Source organism: Halichoerus grypus, chromosome 15 (genome assembly GCF_964656455.1).
Source record: "Halichoerus grypus chromosome 15, mHalGry1.hap1.1, whole genome shotgun sequence".
In the NCBI taxonomy this organism is placed as follows: domain Eukaryota; kingdom Metazoa; phylum Chordata; class Mammalia; order Carnivora; family Phocidae; genus Halichoerus; species Halichoerus grypus.
Genome location: NC_135726.1, coordinates 48,331,885 through 48,348,263, shown reverse-complemented (window position 1 = coordinate 48,348,263; position 16,379 = coordinate 48,331,885). Strand labels below are relative to the sequence as shown.

The following is a 16,379-nucleotide window of genomic DNA, read 5'->3' as shown; positions in this document are numbered from 1 at the left end:
ACATAGACACAGAGACTATGTCCCTGTGTCATAGAGCTTTGGGCAGAGAAGACGAAGCAGAAAGACAAGAGACAGAGAAAACAGAGAGACGAAGAGAGAAACAGACACAGGAGGAGAAAGGCAGAAACCAAGAGACAGACTAAGCGCCAGAGGCAACAGAAAGGAAGAGGAAGACATGGAGTCAAGGACGGGAAGAGGATGTAATTTAGTGGCTCAAAGAATAAACTCTGGAGCCGGACTTTGAGATACATAGGCAGACTGAGGCAGAAGGTACAAAATAGGTGTTTTTTAATCGAAAATTTTTATAAAAAGGAAAGGGAATGTGAAGGGGCCCGTGGGCTAGTCCCGGGGTCCCGCAGCGTCGGTAGGAGGGGCAGAGGGTGGCAGGAGCAGTGAAGGATATCCCTCCTTCCGTCGGTTCGTGCTTCGTGCGTCCCCCCGTCCCCCCTCTCTGGCCGCCGCCCGTCAGGCACCTCATGCGCACAAGCGGGCGGGAGGGTGCGCGGCAGGGACCCGAGTGCGCAGGCGCGGAGCAAAGGGCCTGGGGCCGCCGAGGCTCAGGCCCGCGGCCTGGCGGGCGTGCAGTGGTGCGGCTGGTGCGAGGGTGCAAATCCTGGGCGGCAGATACAGCGGAAGGAGCCATCGGTGTTGACGCAGCGTGCGTTGACACAGAGCGGGGAGGCCGCCTCGGCCTCGTCACACTCGTTGATGTCTGCAGAAGGGGGTACAGGGAGCGCTGCTCAGGCCTGGCGACCCCGGAGCCCGCTTGCCTGGCCCCTAGGGCTCCTGGGGCAAAGGGGTGCGAATGCTGAGCCTCCTGCTTGGACTCGAATCCAGCCACTACCACCTGCTGGCTGTGTGAGCCTGGGCAGGTGGCTTAACCTCTCTGTGCCTCCTCAGCTTTCTGTTCTGTGAGATGGGGAGGGTAGCCCCTAGGTCACTAGGTTTTTGTTAGGAAAATAATACTGATAATGATATCTTAACAACCAATGCTTACTCTATACCAGACATTGTATAAAGCACATTACGTGTATTTATCCTCCTAATAACCCTCTGAGGTAGGTATCGTGATCCCGTTTACATACGGGCAAACTGAGGCCCAGCCTGGGGAAGCTCTCTGCCCAGTATCACACAAGCCCCCATTCAGCCCAGCGAGTTCTCAGACCAGCTCTCAAGAGTCTCTGAGTGTCCAGGCCCCTGCTATTTCTTGGCTGTGAGTCCTAGGGAAACTCAGTCCTCTTTTCTGAGCCTTGGTTTACACATAGGCCCCAGTGTCATTGTAAATCAGTATTGATGATGGTCACAACTCTATGAAATGGGTTCTACAACTATGCTCCTTTTTCGGATGAGAAACACTAAAGGGCCAGTGACCTGTCCAGGGTGGCACAGCAAGTTGCTAGACCGAGCCTGAGGTCTGTCCGACTCCCCCGGCGTCCTTGACTGTAACCACTTTGCTTTACTGCTGTCTAAACTAGGCAGCCGTGATTCATATTCCCATTCTACAGACGAGAAGACGGAAGCTCTCCAAAGCGGGGAAGCAAATTGCCCCAGGTAGCACTGGGAGTCCTTAGACATCACACCTGCAAGATTCTACAGGGTTCCTCGATCCTGCTTCAAGCCTAGCCGGGGTCCCTGAGGTCCTCGCAGCCTGACCTCACCTGCCAGCAAGCCCCATCCCTGTGCAGGAGTTCCTTCCTGCTCCCTCTGGTCTGGCCCGACCCCTTGACGTCCCTGACTACCCCCCACCTCCCACCCCCCGACTCCAGTCAGGGGTCCACCCTCTCCGGGTGCGGGCTGGCCCTGGCCGCCCCTCACCGACGCAGGCCATGCGGGTCATGTCCAGGCGGTAGCCACTGAAGCAGTCGCAGGTGAAGCCCTCGGGGACGCGCACACAGCGGCCGTGGGCGCAGCCGTCCAAGATCCCGCACTCCTCTGCCTCCAGTCCCTCGTAGGGCCCAGACAGGGCCCCTGCGGAGAAGGCGGGGACTCGGTGGTTGTGGTTCGGGGTCTCTGCCTTCTATCCCTTGAACCCCGATCTGGGGCCGCACCCCTGGCCGGGTATCCTCTTCTAAACTGTGCGTCCCGCTCCGGGGCTGTGGGGGGCGCTGTGGGGCCCGGTTTCCCTCGCTCTGCTCTCTGTCTGTCCTCATCTCTTGGTCTGCAGGTCTGTTTCGGTCCCTCTTCATCACTGCTCTCCGTCTGTAACTGTTTTCCCATCTCTCTGAGCCGATCCCCCCACCCCCATCCGCCGGCTTCTCTTTGTTTCTAGATCTCATCCTCTTTCTCTCCCTCTTCCCTGTCTCCATCTCTCTGCACCCCAACTCCTCATCTCAGTCTCCGTCCCTCGCCCTGCAGTGCTCACCAGGATAGCCTCCACCTTCAGGGGACTCCTCAGGCTCTGGGAAGGAGCCACGGGGGTCGCGGGACCGATAGCGCCAGCGGTTGCCTGGGCCAGATGGCGCCGCAGCCTCAGCTTCACTGTAGGGGCCGCCGTCGTCCTCAAAGTCGGGCATGTCGAAGGGTGGTGCTCCGTACGGGGCCTCCCGGCGGGCGAAGGGCCCAGGGGGTGGTGGATAGGGGTCGTAGGGTAGCACGGGGGGCTGGTACAATTCGGGCCCATAGGGAAGGCCCTGGTAGGGTGGCCCCAGGTCAGGGCCATATTCATAAGGGAGTCCAAAGCCACCTGGCCGCGGGGGACCGTATGCAGGGGGGCGCAGCACATTGCACAGGGCCTCAAAGTCATCTGTGAACAGGAGCCAAGCCTCATGGTTAGCCCTTGCTTGCCTCAGCACCCACCATTCAGGCCCCCGGTGTGGAAAGAGGAGCAGAGGAGTGAGGAGGGCCTTGGGCTGAGGCATGGGAGGGGCTCCCAATGAGGGGGCTGGGATGGCAGGGTCAGGATCAGGGGTTCTGGAGCCAGGACTAGGGGGCTGAGGGCTGAGACTGGGATTCCAAGGTGCTGGGGTCAAGAGTACTAAGTACTGCTGCTAGGAATCAGGGTCCAAGTGCTGGAATGGGATCCTGGACTAGGGGCCTAGTGGTCCAGGGGATCTTGGACTAGGGAGAAATAAGATGGGGGGTGTTTTAGGGACCAGAGCTGGGGAGTCCCAGGTGCTACTGGGGGCCTGAGGGCCCAGGATGCATTGGAGGGGATCAGAGCCAGGGGACCTGGAGATCTGAGGACCAAGGACCAGGGTTTGGGGCCTGGGGTTGAGTTCCCAAGAGCTAAAGATCAGGGGACTCGGGGGTTTTAAAAGCCAAGCTTTGGGAATCTCTGGGGTTGTGTGCTGGGGTCTTAGGCACCTGGAAGTGAGTGTCCAAAACACTGGGACTTGGAGGTCTGTGGGCCAGGATGGTGGGGTCTGAGCAACTGGTATTTGAGGTCTAAGGGTACAGGATTTGGGAGGAGGGGTCTCATAGGTTGTCTCGGCCTCTGAGTGCGGCCCAGGCAGGTGGCAGTACCTGAGTCCTGGGCAGGGCAGAGGGCACAGTCCATGCCCCAGGCTTCACCATAGAGGCAGCAGCACTCTGTGTAGGTGGCCTGGCGGTCCAGCCGAGGGCGACTACACACGAGGTCAGCTCCCACTTCCTGCCAGCACACTCCCAGGTTGTCATCTGAGGGCAGAGACAGCATGCATCAGGGTGGGACAGGTGGGATCGGGTCCTCCCAAATGCTTGGAGCAGCCCAACCACCCGGCGCCTAACACCAGATGCTTCTGCTCAGCTGTGATCTGCCTCCCAGAGGCCCTCTGAGGCAGCTCCAGGCGAGTGTGGGCTTGGTCTGAAATGAGGCAGTCATATAGAAGAAAGCATAAGGGGTCCAATGGCTGGAAGATAGGGTCTGAGAGGGTTCTCTCCAAGCCCAGGCTCTGAAGGGCAGTTCCTTTTCATCTCTGAGCATTGTTTGAATGAAGTCTCAGGGTCTGTGTGTTTGGGTGGGGGCGGGGGGGGGGGATGTAAGAACAGGAAGTGGAAGGAGAATAGAGTTTAGGTCAGTGGGCAAAAAGAAAGGACCCAAAGAGATAGAGACAAACACATCCCAAGGGTCAGAGACCCCAAGAAAAACAGGAAAGCAAAGATGCAGAGAGAGAGAGACAAAAAACAACAACAACAACCCAGACCTAGAAAGACCCAGAGTGGCAGAAATTCCAGAAAGCCCAGAGAGGTGGAAAGAGACAGAGACACACAGGGAAATCATAACAGGAAGCGCGGCTTTAGCACTTAGTAAGACCAGGTCCCGTAACGGTCCTGAAATAAACTTCCCCACAACCACCCGCTAAGGTAGAGGCAATCGCCAGCGCACCCAGCGTGCACAAAGGAAGCCTGGGCCCCGAGGCGATAAGCAACGTGCAGGTACACACGGCCAGCAAGCGGCAGGCTCCTCTGGAACCTTTGCTTTCGGGAGAACCTCGGACACCAGGCCAGGCGGCCCGTGGGAGCGTCAGACACCGCGACGAAACGGGGCGCGAGGGGGCGTGGTCGAGCGCGGGGGCGGGGCCCGGGGCGGGCGTGAGGCGGATCGGGGGGCGGGGACGAGGGGCGGGGCGGGGCTACCGAGGCTCTGGCTCTCGTTGGAGACGCAGCGGCGCCGGGAGCCGTCCAGCACCAGCGGGGGCTCGCACGTGCAGTGATAAGAACCCACGGTGTTGACGCAGCTGCCGCCCTCACACGCCGGCTCCTCGTCCGCGCACTCGTCATTATCTGGGGAGGCGTGGAGGGAGTGGTTAGGGAGCAGCCCTCTATCCTTGCCCACTTCCCCAGCGCGTTGACAGTGATAGATGGAGTCTAGACTCCAGGAAGGACTTCCTGCTGGCGGTGGCCACATTCCAGAGAGGGGCTGGTGGGGTGGAGGGTCGAGGGGGGCCTCGTACCGACGCACTCCAGTCTCTGGGCATGGTAGTAGTAGCCGTTGCTGCAGTAACATGAGTAGCCTGGGGCCGTGTTCACGCACACGCCGCTCTTGCACACCTGGTCCCGGAAGAGCTGGCACTCGTCCACGTCTGCGGGAAGGATGGTCAGAGGAGCGCCCCACACCAAGCGGGGGGGGGCGGGCCAGGGTGTGGGGCGGCTGGATGGGGGGGAATGTGTGGCTCCGAGGCTTGACCAGGGAAGAGAGGGACCGAAAGGTGGCGACAGAGACCCAGAGGTAGAGAGATAGGGAAAGGTGGAGGTAGAGAGACAGAGCGGGGTGGGGGAGACAGAGAAACGGGGAGAGATAGAGGTAAACACCCAGAGGGTGAGACGGAGCTGGGCCTGGGGGCTGAGGGGGAGTGGGGCTTGAAGTCTAGCCTTACCCCTCCGGAGGCTCAGGTCTCCGCTCGGTGCCAGGTAGCCCCGGCCATGGGGGCACAGTGACTGGTACTCAGCTGCACAGAGACACAAGGCTGAGCCCGGACACCCTCAACCCGGCGCCTGCCCTGGGCCCTGGGCTTACTCTTGCCCCCCTCACCACCACCCTTCATCACCCAAGCTTCCAGGTCCCCTGCCTTTGTGCTCACCTCTCAGCCTCACGCCCACCTGGCTGGCAGCTCACCCTTGCCCTTACAGTTCCAGTGCCCCAGCGCATGTCCAGATGTGCCCGCTGTCCCAGCGCCATGCACCCCACCACCCCCCCCCCCCCCCCCCCCCGGCCCAAACCGTCAGGCCTCCAGCCGGCCTGGAAGCCCGTCCTACCTGTCTCACTGCTGGGGCACTGCTGGATGCGGCAGCCCCCGCCCCAGCCCTCGCCCACCGTACAGCAGCACTCTTGCCACGTCACATTGCGCGCCAGGATGTTGTCACAGGCATCCGGAGCCGCCGTGTCAAAGTAGCACTCCCGGCGCCCGCTGCCCGCAGGGCCCTGCCTGGGCGGGCTGGGCCGGCGGGGTGGGGCCGGCAGACCTGGGCTGGCAGGTGCCTGGGGCTGTGAGCCCCGGAATGTGCCTGGGGAAGCAAGGGGCTAATTTAGCCCAGTGTGGGCTGAGCCTCCCACCCCCGTGTTATAGATAAGGAAACTGAGGCAGAACCAGACTCCACACCTCTCCCCATCTGTCCTCACCTCTCCCATTCTCACCCGCTGTCCTCTCTCCATCTCTTGCCTCCCCAATTCACACCCTCCCAGGTGTCTGGCCCATCGTCCCAGCTGCAGTTTGGGATGCAGGGGGTGGGGGGGTAGGCAGTGTTCTCTGGCTTCCTGGATACTTCCTGGAACCTCACATCCAGTGCATCCTAAGCTGGCCTCAGAGTCTTCCCAAACCTAGTCTTGGGCCTGGACACATCTCCCCCCCTCCACCAGGCAGCCTCTCGCTGTCCACTGGCCTCTCGCCTTCTGCCACCCACCCTCCCCTCCTTTCCCATGACCGCTGCCTTGGTCCAGTCCTGTCCTCTCCTGCTCGGGTCCCTGCCCCAGCTTGCTCCCTAGGCTCCCAGCCCCTGGGAGTGTCACCCACTCCAGTCCACCTTCACAGGGCAGCTGGAGGGAGGTTTTTAAATCTGTTTATACCTCTCTCCCACTCAAAACCCTTCCATGGTGTCACAGTGCCCTCAGGAAAGGGAAACCTCCTGAAGATGATAAATCGGTGCGATCTGGCACTGCATCCTTCTGTGGCCTCATTTCTCCCCACCCCTTCCCTTGCTTTGTACAGCATGCCACCCTGAACTTATTTTTGTTCCTCAAACATGTCAGGTCCTCTCTTGCCTTGCCAGGCCTTTGCCTTTGCTGTATCCTCTGCCCAGGATGCCCTCCCTCACCCACTTCACCTGGCTTATTTCTACTCATCCTACTGCTCTCAGTTCCGACCTCCCTCCCTATAGGAAACTCTCTCTAACTTTCTCAGGCTGGAGTAGGCACCTCCTCTGGATTCCCACAATTCCCTACCCTTGCCCCATCACAGCCTTGTTCCCTCTGACCCGGGCTTCCTCCTTCCAGCCCTGATTTCTCTGGTTGTCACTATCTGCCGATATCTCTGCCTGCCCCCTCTAGACTGTGAGCCCCTTAAAGACAGAGTGGTCTCTCCTGGTCACTACTGTGTCCCTGGGACCTAGGATAGGGCCTAAACACAGTGGATGCCCTGTGAACATTTGTTGAATGAAGGAATCTGGTAGAGTCAGGGACAGGGCTGACACCGAGTCCCACCACCCATGTTAACCCATGTGTTCTGAATTTTTTATTGTTATTTAAAACAACAACATTTAACTGATGGCAGCTGTCCATGCCTGGAATGGTTAGATCACATCATTTTTCTGTGAGCCCTGCAGCCATCAGTTAAATAGACACATCAGTCTCACCAGCAGAAGTTCGTGGGGGAACACAACGTCCAGTCATGGGGTCAAACTCCTCAGGGCTGGTGGGACAGACACAGAGGAAGGAGCCTTCGACATTCTCACACAGGGCAGCTCCACACACACCCTGTAGCGTTTCACATTCATTCACATCTGTGAGCAAGAGACAAAGGGGAGGGAGAGTCAATGGTTGTAAACGTCTGTGATTCCAAAGCTCTAAAAGTCTGAAATACCCAAATATAATGGGTATTTTTGATCACCCAGACCCCCTCATTCACTTATCTTTTGGAAACAAACCCTGAATTTCCCTTGGGAGCCCTCTGTTCCTCCATTTTCAACTCATGTATTTTTGAGTAGGGTTAAATCTACTCCAAGGAGACACAAGTTCCAGGCATGGCCAACCAGATTGCTGCATTTCTCTGGTTCAGAGAGAAGGGTGGTGACCAAGCTGGGCCAGTCGATGCCAGTCCTGGGACTTTTGCTAGAAATATCAAGAAAGAGACCCCCTCTTTAGCTCTAGGGGTTCAAGCTGAGGATGTTAGCCTGGAGGTGCTAGGGCCTTCTTTGTGATTGTGAAGAGTCTGCCTGAAAATAAATACAACAGAGGAAAGCAGAGCTGAGAGGGGGAGACAGCTAGCCTTGTTAGAATCCCTGGATCCAAGTATGCCTCCAGTTCAAACATTTTCTAGGACTCCACCGTTTTAATTTTTTTTTTTTTAAGATTTATTTATTTGACAGAGAGAGACAGTGAGAGAGGGAACACAAGCAGGGGGAGTGGGAGAGGGAGAAGCAGGCTTCCCGCTGAGCAGGGAGCCCGATGCGGGGCTCGATCCCAGGACCCTGGGACCATGACCTGAGCCAAAGGCAGACGCTCAACGACTGAGCCACCCAGGCGCCCCCACTATTTTAATTCTTTTCAAAGAAATAAAGCCTGTTGTGTTTGCATTTGTCAAAATTTAAAGAATATATAACTGGGGCTCCTGGGTGGCTCAGCTGATTAAGCATCTGACTCTTTTTTTTTTTTTTTTTTTTTTTTTTTTAAAGATTTTATTTATTTGACAGAGAGAACACAAGCAGAGGGAGACAGGGAGAAGCAGGCTCCCTGCTGAGCAAGGAGCCCGATGTGGGACTCGATCCCAGGACCCTGGGATCATGACCCGGGCCGAAGGCAGCCGCTTAACCGACTGAGCCACCCAGGCGTCCCAAGCATCTGACTCTTGATCTCAGCTCAGGTCTTGATCTCAGGGTCATGAGTTCAAGCCCCATGTTGGGCTCCACGCTGGGCATGGAGCCTACTTAAAAAAAAAAAAAATATATATATATATATATATATAGCTCACTGTATGTAAATTGAACCTCAAATCAAAATATCTGGAAACACCTACTGGACTCTGGTTAATGCTATGCATACTGAAGAATTTAGGGAGAAAAGTACTGATGCCTGCAATTTAATTTTAAACCCAGAGATAAGGCGGATTACAGACAGATAGGTGAGACAAGAAGTATAATAAAAGAATGATAGTGGAATATAGATCATGGGCATGTGGACATTCATTCTATAGGTCTTTCAATTTTCTGTACCTTTAGACATTTTCCTCACAAAATGTTGGGAAAAACGAAAATGTTTATGTGCACTTAAGATTAGTGTGCATTAAAAAAAAAGATTAGTGTGCATTTTACATACTTTATGCATGTATTTTTTTAAGTCCTCCCAGAACAAGATCTGAATGAATAGGGTTTCTGTTGCTTGCAACCAAAGGGGTCCTGACTGATATGGACATGATATATAGTCCAAGGTCTAAGTTCCACAGGCCCAATGTGTATGTTCATATTTGTTCACAGCAAATGTGAACTCACATCTGTTCAGGTCCGTGGAGAGGAGCAGGGTCTGACCAACCTCTTCCCCCCGCCCCAGCCCCACCCACCCCCTGGAGCCCCGTACCCACGCAGTGACGCCCGTCCCTGGCCCCCTCGTATCCCTGGTCACAGAGGCACTGGAAGGAGCCGGGCAGGTTCTGGCACACGGCGTGGGCCCCGCAGAAGGACCGATTCCGGCATTCGTCCACATCTGCAACCACCAGACAGTCAGGCCCTTGCTGGACCTTCCCTCCCCTCCACATCTCACCCAAAGCCGGACGGGCACCTACCCTGGCATCCGCCCCCCGGCGTGGGCTGATAGCCAGGGTCACAGGCCGGTGTGCAGCGGTAGGAGCCAGGGGTGTTCTCACAGCGCTGGGCTCCACAAATCGCTGAGCCGTATTCTTGGCACTCATCCACATCTGCAAAAAAGAGTGGGGTGCGGAGGGGAGTCACAGGACTGGATTCACAAGTTCCTGATGCTGCTCCCAGTTCCCGTGACTGAGAAGTCTCTATAAATCTGGTATTCTAGGAGTCTGAGTTTCTAAAGTGTTGAGACTCTTAAGGTCTCACTGCCATTTCTCACATAGTCCCAACATGGCCCCACCTCAGGGCCTTTGCACTTGCTGTTCCCTCTGTCAGGAACACTTTTCCCCTGGCTATCTGCACGGCTCCCTCTCTCACTTCACTCAAGTGAGATCAAGCCCTCCTAGCGCCCCTTCCTCCACCGCCCTGTCATCCCTGCCCATTTATCCTGCTTTATTTTCCTTCTTAAACCTGATATTATATTATCCATGCATCTGTTAGCATGCCAACTGTCACCTCCCTAGACTACAAACTCCACAATGCAGGGACTTGTGTCTGTCTTATTCCCCGCTGTAGCCCCAGGGTGTAGAACTGTGCCTGATACACAGTAGGTGTCCCCAAAGTGTTTGCTGAATGAACCTTGAATCTATTTGCATATTTACTGTCTATCTCTCTCCACCCCCTCCCTATCCCCTCATCAGCACCATGAGGGCAGGGACTTTGTTTGACTCATTGCCTGTTGCACCCCCGGTGTCCGACACACACTAGGTGCTTAATGAATTCTTGCATAATTAATGAATGAGGTCCCCTGAAACTAGGCTTCCATGCATGGATCACAGGTCTGGCAGCCAGAGAGCCCAAGATAGCCAGCCCACAGTCATTTCATTTGCTCCCCAAATCCTCCCACCTCACCTCCACGAGAAAATGCAAGGGCACACTGGTGGCTTATTTCGACCACAGAGATAGGGACACAGTTAATTGCATTGGTTGGGGGCTCCTTCCCTCCCCTCAAGTCCAGAAGGCAGGGTGCTCCTCCTCAGTCCCCAAGGGAGTGGACTCCAGCAACCTGTCCTAGGGGCAGGGGTGGGGGAGGAGAGTAGTCTCACCGTCACAGGTGCCCTCAGGACCCGCATGGTAGCCAGGGTCGCAGTCTCGGACACAGCGGTAGGAGCCCGGGGAATTCTCACAACGCTGGGACCCGCACAGGGCCGGGCCCCGCTCGCGACATTCGTCCACATCTGAGGAAGGAGGTAGAGCAGTCAAATGGGGGAAGCAGGGGAGGGTGGGAAGCAAAGGAGAACAGGTGAGGGAGGAAGGGAGTGGAGAGTCAGAACGGGGGAAGGGAGCAAGCAGCGGAGGAGAGACGAATGGGAGAGAAGGGGAGGCAGAGGGGCAGAGATCGGCGGGGGAGGCGCCTCTCACCGAGGCAGGAGGCGAGGTCTGGGCCGGCGCGATGTCCGGGAGGACAGACGCACTCGAAGGAGCCGTCGGTGTTGGTACAGATGCCGCTCTGGCAGAGGTCCTCCTCGCTGCACTCGTCCACGTCTGCGGGACGGCGTCCGAAACCGCGGCCCACCTCCGCGGCTTAGCATCGCAGGCCAAGCCCCTCCGCCGCCCTTGCCCCGCCCCTCTAGCTGACACCTCCCACTCTTTTCCCCGCCCTTCTTACGCTCCTCCTTTCCCTGCAAGCCCCACCCCTCCGATGGGTTCAGGCCCCGCCCCGTCCAATCACGGCGCAACTTACCCCGACTCCGCCCTTTCCCCTCCAAACCCCGCCTCTCTCTGGCCGCCGCCAGGAGGCTCCACAATCCCGGCTTTGACTTTGACGCTTTGAGAACTCAGTCCAAAAATTCAGACTCCGCCTTCCGCCCTCTCCTAGTCCTGATTTTCTTGGTGTAAGCCCACCCTTTCCCGGTCCAGGCCCAGCCTGGGTACGGACCGAGGCAAGAGGCTCCGCGGGGTCCGGGCCGGTAGCCGGGGGCGCAAGTGCAGGCAAAGGAGCCGTCGGTGTTGAGGCACTCGCCGTGGGGGAAACAGAAGTCGCCCTCTAGGCACTCGTTCACGTCTAGGGTACGGGAGAGATGGGGCTTAGGGAGGAGCAACTCCGCCCGCAAGCCCCACCCTCTGCCTGTTAGTCCAGCTTCCACCTCCCCAACAGGCTTTGCCCAGGAACCCAGACCCTACTCCCAGGCTCTCCCGTCCCTCTCCCCGCCCTCTCTCCCCTCTGCCCACCTGCGCAGGGCCCAGGCCGACCCGAGGGAGCGCGGTAGCCCGGCTCGCAGCTGCAGCGGAAGGAGCCGTCGGTGTTGGTACAGTGGCCGTGGGGGCCGCAGGAGGCACCCGAACTGCACTCGTCCACATCTGTGGGAACGCGGCTTTCAGAAGGGGTCTGGTCTAGGGACCCTGGAAGGATCCCCTTGGGGCCGAGGGATCTGAGAAATTGGTGGGTAGTGTCTCGGGTTGGATATGAAGTGAAGGCTCCGTGGCAGAAGTGGGTGGGGGAGACCAAGATTCCCTGATTCTAGGGACCATAACTGGGTGTCATGTGGATCTGGATTTCTGGGAACTCCCTGTGCTAGGACCCTGGAGTCAGTGAGGGACTCTGGACTAGGACTGGGGTCAGAAATTAATTAGTGTAAGAGGCCAGGTATTATAAGCCAGGATCACTGGATGGCATTCTGCCGAAGCAGGGGTCAGAGTCAGTGATTGTCATCTGAGACCAATTCGGATCAGGGGTAAGAGTCAGGGTCCAGAATTCAGCCCCTAGTCAGGTGTCAGGTCAGGGATCATGCACCCAATGAGGCCCCAGGGAAGGTATTCTGAGAATGGGGAGGGGCAGTGAGAGACAGGATCAAAGGCCACAGAGAGTCAGGGGTTACGGCAGGAGTTATGGCTAGGTCAAATGTCACAGTCAGGTTCAGGGGTCACAGGTCACATTCAGGGTCAAGGGACAGTCAGGATCAAAAGGGTTACAACTGCTAACAGGGTTGTAGTGAGGGTTAATCAGCGGGGGTAATGGTTAGGGTCAGATGTCACAGTCCAGTTGAGGGTTCATGGATTACAGAACCAGAAGTCACATTCAGGGTCAAGGTTCATGGTCCAGATCAGGAACTGCAATATGGGTCAGGGGCCCATAATCTAGGTCAAGAGTCACAGTCAGACTCTGGGATTCATGGTCCAGGGGACTAAGGTCCAGGTCAGGAGGTTATGGGCCACGTCAGGGGTCATGATGCAGGTCTAAGGTCATAGCCGGGGCTTGGTCTCACCAGTGCATCGGCCATGGTGCAGGTGGTGGCCAGGAGGACAGGCCCTGCACTGGAAGGAGCCGGGTGAGTTCACACACTCCTGCCCAGGACAGGCCAGGTGATTCTCACACTCATCCACATCTGGGGGACAGGGGAGAAGGTGGCCTTGAAGGGGCAGCCCAGAGCCCCCCTCACCCAACCACACTCCTCCCTCCCTCCCCGGCCTCACCCTCGCACTCGGAGCCGGCCGTGTTAGGTTGGAAGCCCGTGGGGCAGACGCACTGGAAGCCACCTTCTGTGTTCTCACACCGGCCATAGGCGCAGGGCGGAGGGCTACGGGCACACTCGTCCACATCTGGGGCAGAGACCAGTGGGACTGAGAAAGGGGCCTGGACCCAATCATCCCCATTGCTGTCACCATCTACCCCAACATTCCAGTCTGGAGGCAGTCTCCTGGACTTCGCCTAGGCTCATCCCACCTCCCAAGAGGACAGACTCCTTCCCTGGTCCCCCATTAATGGTCTCCCCAGCTGCCACGGTGAAGCTAGGGCACCACCTCCTGCGGGTTGCCCTCCCCACGTCAGGGTGGTCCCCTCCCCAGGGTTCCCACAAGCACAAAAGTATCATTCCAAAAGGGAGGAGGAATGGAGAGCACCCTCATATTTGGAGAAAGGGGAGAAGACTCTGGAGTCAAAACGTCCCCACCCTCTCAGTACGTCCACTCCTCTCTGCCCCTGTTCTCCCTCACCATGCCCCATCACCCTGTCTCTCTGCCCCCCAACCATGTCTCTCTCCAGTCCCCACAGCCAATGGGGGTGGAATGGGTTGGACTCAGCACCCTCACCTTGGCACGGGGCCCCCGGCCCTCGGGAGCGGAAGCCAGCAGGGCAGGCACAGTGGAAGGACCCCGCCGTGTTGTCACAGCGGCCTGGCCCGCAGGGCGGTGGCTCTTGGGCACACTCATCCACATCTTCTTCACACGCCGAGCCCCGGAAGCCAGCCGGGCAAACGCAGCGGAAAGAGCCGGGCAGGTTCTCACAGACCCCTCTGCCACAAAGGCCCGGGCTCTGCGTGCACTCGTCCACATCTGCCCAGGGCAAGGGGCCCAGAGTCACACCTTTATGCCCCCCAACGCCCCTGCGCTCCTCTCAGCCTCCCTGACCTCCATCATTTTCCCTTTCCCCTCTCCGACGTTCTGCTTCCCGGTCCCCATCACTCGGCCTCCTTGTCTGTCTCATTCTAGGCTCCTCTTCCCCATTATTCAAATTCTCCATCCTCCATCCCTCTACCTTCTCAATCCCTAAGCTTCCAGTTGGCCTCCTAGAACTCCAGTCCCCATCAATTGGCCTCTTTCTGCACTGTTCTCCGTAAGTCTACCCCCTGCCCCATAACTGACATCTCCATCCTCCATCCCTCTGCTTCTCCATCCTCCATGACTCAGCTTTTCTGTTTCCGATCACTTGGCCTCTCCATCCCCATGTCACTCTGTCTCTACAGCCATCAGGCTGCCTGCCTGGCTCTTAGAACCTGAGCCCCCCGCACACACACACCCCCCGCCCGCCCCGGCTCTCAGCAATGAGCCTCCCCCTGCCTCATTGCTCAGTTTCTCCATCCCTCATGACAATGCCGCTCTACCGTTCCCCCCACACCCCCTTCCCCTCTGTCCCTCCCAGTTCCTCACCCTGGCAGCTGGCTCCGTGGGGAGCAGCCTGGTACCCAGCGGGGCATACGCACAGGAAGCTGCCTGGTGTGTTCTCGCAGCGCCCGCGGTCACACGGCGGCGGCACGCGGTGGCACTCGTCCACGTCTGCAGGCACCAACCCGGAGGTTGGGACTGGGGCAGACACTCCCCTTCACTCCCCCCCCTCCACGCCCGCCGTCAGAGGGCTCAGGGAGGATGCGAGGTGGGGAGGGCAGGGGCGGAGCCAAACTTGGGCCGGGGCCACACTGGGGCGGGAGCCAGGGGCAGTAAGAGAGCCCGGAGTGGGTAGGTTTAAGGCGTAGGCGGGGAGGGAGGGAGGAGGGCAGGTGAGAGGGGAGGACCACACGACGACTGGGTACCCGGCCAGGGCAGAGGCAGAGAGAAGAACCGCGAGGGGGGCAATTTGGGGAGGGCAGGACCAGGGCGGGAAGGGCAGCTATGGGGACCGAACAAAGGCGAGGCAGGAGAGACGGAAGGCGCGGTGCGGGGTGAGGACGGAGCACGGGTGCGGCAGGGTGGGAATCGGGGGTCGTGGTCAGGTGATAGGTTGCGGCCGAGGTAGGACTGGGGCGGGGCCTGGGGGAGGGCGGGAGCCGGTCCGGAATATGGAGGGGGCGGGGCCAGGGGAGGAGCGGAGCCGGACCTGGTCCCGGAGAGAAGCCGGGCAGTCGTACAGCAGGGACCGGCCCCGACGGGCAGAGCCTGCTGGGCGCCGAAGAGGCAGTGGTGGGGCCGAAGGGAGAGTGGGAGCAGATCAGGGGGCGGGAGCAGGGGTGTGGGGAAGCGCGGGGGGGCGGGAACTGCTGGAGCGCGACCGGGGCAGGGGTGGGGCCTGGAGCTGGGCGGGGCGGATTTCTCACCCAGGCACTCCGCCGCCCGCGGGCCCGCCCGATAGCCCTGGCCGCACACGCAATGGAAGCTGCCTGGCGTGTTTTCACAGCGCCCGGGGGCACAGGGCGGGGGCACGCGGCGACACTCGTCCACATCTGAGGGCACGGAGGGGGCCGGTCAGGAGGTGACTGGCAGAGCCCCCGCCCCACCTCCGTCCACCCCCACAGCCGGGCTCACCGATGCAGTGTGTGCCCTGCGGGCTGAGCCGGAAACCGGAGTCGCAGGCGCAGGTGTAGCCACTGGGCCGCGGGATGCACCGTCCCGGGCCGCAGACCCGGGGATTGCGCTGACACACGCCCGCAGAGGGACCTGGGGGGTCCAGACAGCCAGGGTTCCCCCATCTCTGAGTCCCCTTCATCCCAGTACAATCCCCTCAGATCCTCTGCCTAAGACACCCTCATGGATGTCCCTCCCCAAGCCCAGTCTTCCGCTTCTGATCCTCCTCTCCTTTATTATGGGACGTTCTCATCACATCCTCTGCCTGAATTCTCTTTATTGCCACCCGAAGTCTCCACTTCTGAATATTGTGCTTTCCAACCCTCTGCCCGAGATAGGTTCTTAGTGCCCTCTGCGTGAAAAGTAATTGCCTAATTTTAACTGAGCACTTACTATGTGGCAGACTCTTCAGAGACAGTTCAATGAATCCTCACGATGATCCTCACTTTACAGATGAGGAAACTGAGGCTCAGAGATGTTAAATGACTTGCCCAATTGACAGAGAACGTAAACCCAGGTCTGTCCAACACGAGTTCCTAATGTTACCCAGTACTTGACTCTCCAAACCTTTCTCTCTTCCCACCCATTCCTTAACTCCTCTGGCTGTAACATCCCTATCCTGAGATCTTCACCTTGGAGCTCCCCCCTAGGATCCCCACCTGTAATACCCCCATCAATGTCCTCGATTCCCTCTACTGCACCTGATTCAGGGATCTCAGGACCAGACCAGGCAGGGATGCTGGGCAGGGGACGCTCAGGGCCCGGCCTGGGCTCAGGTGGGGGTTCTGGACGATGGGTGGGCAGAAAGCCTGACAAAGAAGGGGTATCAGTGAATGGAGACCTGGATTTGGGTGTCCCCCTTCCTCTCTCTCCTCTTTTCCTTATGAGGCTGGGGCAGCCCC

General features: G+C 58.5%; 1 protein-coding gene across 6 annotated transcripts in view; it reads right to left on the bottom strand.

The window, feature by feature from the left end:
• Positions 1-271: 271 nt before the first annotated feature.
• Positions 272-16,379, bottom strand: part of LTBP4 (latent transforming growth factor beta binding protein 4) — a 29,097-nt gene continuing 12,989 nt past the window's right edge. For 5 of the 6 annotated variants that reach the window (XM_036094989.2, XM_036094988.2, XM_036094990.2 and 2 more), the window contains 22 exons: positions 16,179-16,286; positions 15,439-15,570; positions 15,231-15,356; positions 14,350-14,475; positions 13,513-13,755; positions 12,898-13,023; positions 12,690-12,809; positions 11,656-11,784; positions 11,363-11,488; positions 10,846-10,968; positions 10,530-10,661; positions 9,408-9,539; positions 9,203-9,328; positions 7,267-7,413; positions 5,674-5,922; positions 5,295-5,366; positions 4,872-5,000; positions 4,555-4,701; positions 3,463-3,615; positions 2,363-2,743; positions 1,816-1,968; positions 272-712 (listed from right to left, as the gene is read on the bottom strand). In XM_036094989.2, coding sequence (XP_035950882.2) covers positions 558-712; positions 1,816-1,968; positions 2,363-2,743; positions 3,463-3,615; positions 4,555-4,701; positions 4,872-5,000; positions 5,295-5,366; positions 5,674-5,922; positions 7,267-7,413; positions 9,203-9,328; positions 9,408-9,539; positions 10,530-10,661; positions 10,846-10,968; positions 11,363-11,488; positions 11,656-11,784; positions 12,690-12,809; positions 12,898-13,023; positions 13,513-13,755; positions 14,350-14,475; positions 15,231-15,356; positions 15,439-15,570; positions 16,179-16,286 — 3,335 coding nt within the window. In that variant the 3' untranslated portion in view covers positions 272-557. The remainder of the gene's footprint in view (positions 713-1,815; positions 1,969-2,362; positions 2,744-3,462; positions 3,616-4,554; positions 4,702-4,871; positions 5,001-5,294; positions 5,367-5,673; positions 5,923-7,266; positions 7,414-9,202; positions 9,329-9,407; positions 9,540-10,529; positions 10,662-10,845; positions 10,969-11,362; positions 11,489-11,655; positions 11,785-12,689; positions 12,810-12,897; positions 13,024-13,512; positions 13,756-14,349; positions 14,476-15,230; positions 15,357-15,438; positions 15,571-16,178; positions 16,287-16,379) is intronic. The other variant, XM_078063633.1, reaches the window with a different exon arrangement.